The sequence below is a fragment of the Crassostrea angulata genome, chromosome 8 (assembly GCF_025612915.1).
Source record: "Crassostrea angulata isolate pt1a10 chromosome 8, ASM2561291v2, whole genome shotgun sequence".
Classification (NCBI taxonomy): Eukaryota; Metazoa; Mollusca; class Bivalvia; order Ostreida; family Ostreidae; genus Magallana; species Magallana angulata.
The window spans coordinates 640001-644764 of NC_069118.1; the positions used below are offsets into that span (position 1 = coordinate 640001).

Below are 4764 nucleotides of genomic sequence, written 5' to 3' on the forward strand. Positions count from 1 at the left end.
TCTTCTATAGCACTTTACTGAGAAATGTTTTGTCATATGTTTAAGAAGCAAAAATGTTCATCTTTTACTAATACAACTATACTTTATAAAAATTTTATTATGCGTTACGTAATTAGGGGTTTTAAGGGGCCAAAAGTCCAAAATTTCGATCGAATATATCTCAAAAAGGACAAATATTTTAAAAAGCAATATAGAATAAAAGATGCTTAGAATGATGTTTTAAACAATATTCAATCATAAAAGTTTTGTTATCTGGCCCCAAAAAGGAGATTAGGGGTCGGCCTCTTAAATATCATATCCAAGATAGCTCTTAAACGGCTAAGAATTTCTAAACACTTGTTGTACAAAATATGTTTAATATCAAAAGAACTTTCGTATGATGCCAAGAAAAAGGCGCTGGCCCTTCAATTTAGGGGCCAAAAGGGCTCTAAAGTCTGTCTTCCATAGCACTTTACTGAGAAATATTTTGTAATATGTTTAAGAAGCAAAAATGTTCATCTTTTACTAATTAAACTATACATTATAAAAATTTTATTATGCGTTACGTAATTAGGGGTTTTAAGGGGCCAAAAGTCCAAAACTTCGATTGAATTTATCTCAAAAAGGACATATATTTTGAAAAGCAATATACAATAAAAGATGTTTAGAATGATGTTTAAAACAATATTCAATCATAAAATTTTCGTTATCTGGCCCCAATAAGGAGATTAGGGGTCGGCCCCTAAAACGTCATATCCCAGATAGCTCAAAAACGGCAAAGAATTTCTAAACACTTGTTGAACAAAATATGTTTAATATCAAAAGAACTTTCGTATGATGCCAAGAAAAAGGGGCCGACCTTCAATTTAGGGACCAAAAGGACTCTAAAGTCTTTCTTCCATAGCACTTTACTGAAAAATGTTTTGTTATATGTTTAGGAAGCAAAAATGTTCATCTCACATTTATTTAACAACATATTATAATTATTTTATCATGTGTTCCGTATTAAGGGGTTTTAATGGGTTTTAAGGGGCCAGAAGTACCAAACTTTGATAACATACCTCAAACAGAACAAATATTTTAAAAAACATTATTTTGAAAATCAATATAGAATAAAATGCTGAGAATGATGTTCCTAATAAAATTCAACCATCAATTTTTTGTTGTTTCCCCAATTAGGAGATAAAGGGTCAAATATCAAAGTCAAGGTCATATAACCTTCAAAAAATCGCACGGAAGACCTCCTCGTTGCTCGCAACGAGATCGTGTCTAGTTTGTTGACTATTTATCGGCATACAATTTTGTAAAGAACATACTTCGTACTAATCTTAATCTGTGTTCTCGTTCGTTACGACTATGGACAATAAACACATGAACTTAATTTTTATTTTTTATTTTGAATTTGCAGAGAACTTAAGTTTAGTTATATGGTACTAGTTTTAATGATATTTATTATCGCTATTGTTTGCATCATATAAGTTTTTTTGTCAATTTTATCTTTCTTTTTTTTTCACGCGAGACACTCTTATCAGCTTGTTAAATACACCGACTTCCCAAATCACTTGCGGGGGGGGGGGGGGGGGGGGGGGCAGCTGTAAAGAGAAATACGTCTCCGCGGGGAAATAAATTGATAATATGCGAACGATATACGACAGAGGCAAAGAAGCACACCATGTTTATTCATTGAATTTCATAATTATTCATTATTTTGTCCACCGCTAGATGGTGCTTAAGAAATCCTCATTATTTGACGTCACGGGCAAGACAATCACAATTTGCGGAGGATGTTAAACATTATCCTAACGTAATGATATTGTTTATAAATGTGTTCAAAAGGTCAACAGAACTCCTGACTGAAGACGACAGAGCTCAGTTTTCTTCGTGGATCGGTCAGAGATCACGTTGTGAGTTGCTGTACAAAATTAGCAGGGATGGTTGTAGTTCTAAAACTTTTCATCAACTCTGTGATGGAAAAGGTCCCACCGTCACTATCCTATACAACACAGATAACACCGCTTATGGAGGGTACCTGTCTCAGAGTTGGGCGTCATCTGGAACCCACATCAAAGACCTAGAGAGTTTTTTGTTTACTTTATCCTATAATGGCGTCCAAAATAGAAGAAAATTCCCAGTAACCAATCCTAAAAAGGCAGCTTTTGGACACGTATATTTCGGACCAACTTTTGGAGTTGTTAATGAGTCAAATTGGTTTGAAAGGGAACTCTCAAAGTTTCCATCAAAATTACTTTTGGAAAATTCATCTGATCTGACAACTTTTAGAGACACGGTCACTGCATCACGAGACAAGGGCAGCGACACTTATTTCTTCAATCTGAACGGACGATCAGATTTTGGTTTGGCTTACCAAAAACCAACAGTTAATATGAATGCAATCAACAATGGTCACATGTGTGTCTTTGATCTAGAAGTGTATTTAGTTAAAGGTTTGTTATAGATATACAATTTTACGCATTTACATAAACCTTTTCCAATGTAAAGTTAAACTTGTCTGAATCATATGAAACATATTTTATTTCTTTTGCAGCCTTTGTGCTGTATAGTGAATGTTTCTTTATTGTAGTCGATGAACAGATGCCAAGTTTGAAAGGGCCTGATTTAACAGTCATATTATCTAAACCATGGAGACAGCCACCTCTATGGAATGAACAGGTTACTCTTCAAATAAAATAATTTAAAGTTGTCCACAGTACGTTTGTTTTAAATGTTCTCAAGTAGAACAGATATTGTTTTAAAATATTTCACAAAAAACTAATCAAATAACATTTCTTTAGAATTTGCAGTGTTTGAAAGACTTTGTCTCCAGTTACAAGCCTTTACCTGATATGAAGATCTCAGAGGTCAATATTTTACTGGTAGGACAGATCAACGCTGGAAAGTCTAGTTTTTTCAACTCTTTGAATTCTATTTTCCGAGGGGAAATTTCTTCACGTGCGTGCGCCGGTACTTCACCCCACAGTCTTACAACAAATGCAAGTATTTTGCTATTCAATATCTCAGTCAATAAAATATGTGGTTTAATATCTTCTATATATCATTTGGGAAGAGGGGATATCGAAAAAGAAATCATTAACAGCGCACGAGAGGATAATTTTTTAAATTATTTTTATATACAAGATATTAAAAAAAACTATTATTAATGTGTCTTAATTGCTTTTCAAGCATGGAAACATTCATGTTCATTTTAATATCTGACTTTTATTCGACAAAAGCTTCGAAAATACAGAATTCGGAACCGTGAAACAGAAAGCTATCTGAATTTCCGTCTTTGTGACACCCGTGGATTGGAGGAAGAAATGTCCATGCATCTACAGGACATGGCGCTTCTTCTGGATGGACATTTATCAGACCAGTACAAAGTACGACACTGCAAAACTGTTAATTTGAACGTTTAAACAAAAGTATGCCATGAATGTTAAATAACAAACTACGTGCAATGAATTGTTATTCAATATATTTTTAGTTCAACCCAATGGCGCATGCTACCCAACGAGATCCGGGATTTGTCCTTAACGCGACGTTTCAGGACAAGATTCACTGTGTTGCTTTTGTAGTGGACGCCAGTTCAATTGACGTCCTTCAAGCAAACGTTTCACAGAAACTGCTTCATTTTCGTTCCTTGATAGTAGAAAGGGGTACAATACATAATATCAGTGCACTTACACAAGTTAAAAAAAACCCACCCATTTTATTATTACACGCAATGTAAGATTATCATGCTTTTGCTTCATATTTAATAATTTGCATTTTACAATGTATAGCATTATTTTGTAACTTTCTAGTTTATAATGCTAAGATAGAAAGTAAAGAAACAATGCGTGGTTTGATAATTAAACCTGTATTTAGTGTTACATGTAGTTTTGCAATGTATTGTAATTTATTTATACAGGAATTCCAAATGTAGTTTATCTGACAAAACTAGACAAGGTGTGTCCAGTTGTTGACGAAGATGTTCGAAGAGTCTATCACAGCCAAGCCTGCAAACAAGCCCTAGAAACTGCGGCTGACGTAATAGGAATTCCTCGTGGTCACGTGTTTCCTGTCAAAAATTATGAAAAAGAGAGCCAACTGCAAACAAATATCAGTATTCTGGCACTGACTGCAATGAGACAGACTCTAGTGTTTGCAGATGATTACTTGGAGGACAAATATGAACTCAGCCAATCCCAACAGTAAATCTGTTATTGATAACAGAAGTTCAAAACTTACACTTACACAAAGCATTTCAAATATGAAATGGCATTTGCAAACATCAAATAAATATATAATTTTTTTTATCAATAACATTTGATGCTGTTTTTGATCATTAATAAGGTTTTGAGATTCTGTATAACATGAGTCTTTTTTTTTTTGAGAGTTTGATTGTGAATAAATTTTCTTTCTTATCTTCAAATAAATGACAAATACTGTGTTCCAAATTTTTTTTATAATAATTCAAAGTATATTTAAAAAGATGGCCAAGATGACTACATACCCATACCATCTCTACAAATATATATTTACTACCGTTCGATTATTTTATTTTGAAAATTTTAATGCAAACTTCTATCATTGAAACTATCTTTTTTATTCTGCACGTTATTTATTCTACATGTGGATTCTATAAACATGAGGTAAAGCATGATATCACAAACTGCAGAAGCAATGAATCAAATGCTGCTTAATTGAGATTCCAAAACAATATTCTAGTCTATCAGATTTAGATAAGGTACAAGAAAGTAGATTTGCATAGACCATAAGTATAAATGCTTCAGCGTAATTGTGAAA

At 33.3% G+C, this 4764-nt stretch overlaps 1 protein-coding gene across 1 annotated transcript in view; it reads left to right on the top strand.

Moving 5' to 3' along the window:
- LOC128160115 (interferon-induced protein 44-like) overlaps window positions 1-4342 on the top strand; it is a 7225-nt gene extending 2883 nt beyond the window's left edge. Inside the window, exons 2-7 of the mRNA XM_052823383.1 lie at window positions 1816-2423; window positions 2561-2649; window positions 2772-2969; window positions 3210-3356; window positions 3461-3632; window positions 3887-4342. Coding sequence (XP_052679343.1) covers window positions 1816-2423; window positions 2561-2649; window positions 2772-2969; window positions 3210-3356; window positions 3461-3632; window positions 3887-4173 — 1501 coding nt within the window. The 3' untranslated portion in view covers window positions 4174-4342. The remainder of the gene's footprint in view (window positions 1-1815; window positions 2424-2560; window positions 2650-2771; window positions 2970-3209; window positions 3357-3460; window positions 3633-3886) is intronic.
- The last annotated feature ends 422 nt before the right edge of the window (window positions 4343-4764 follow it).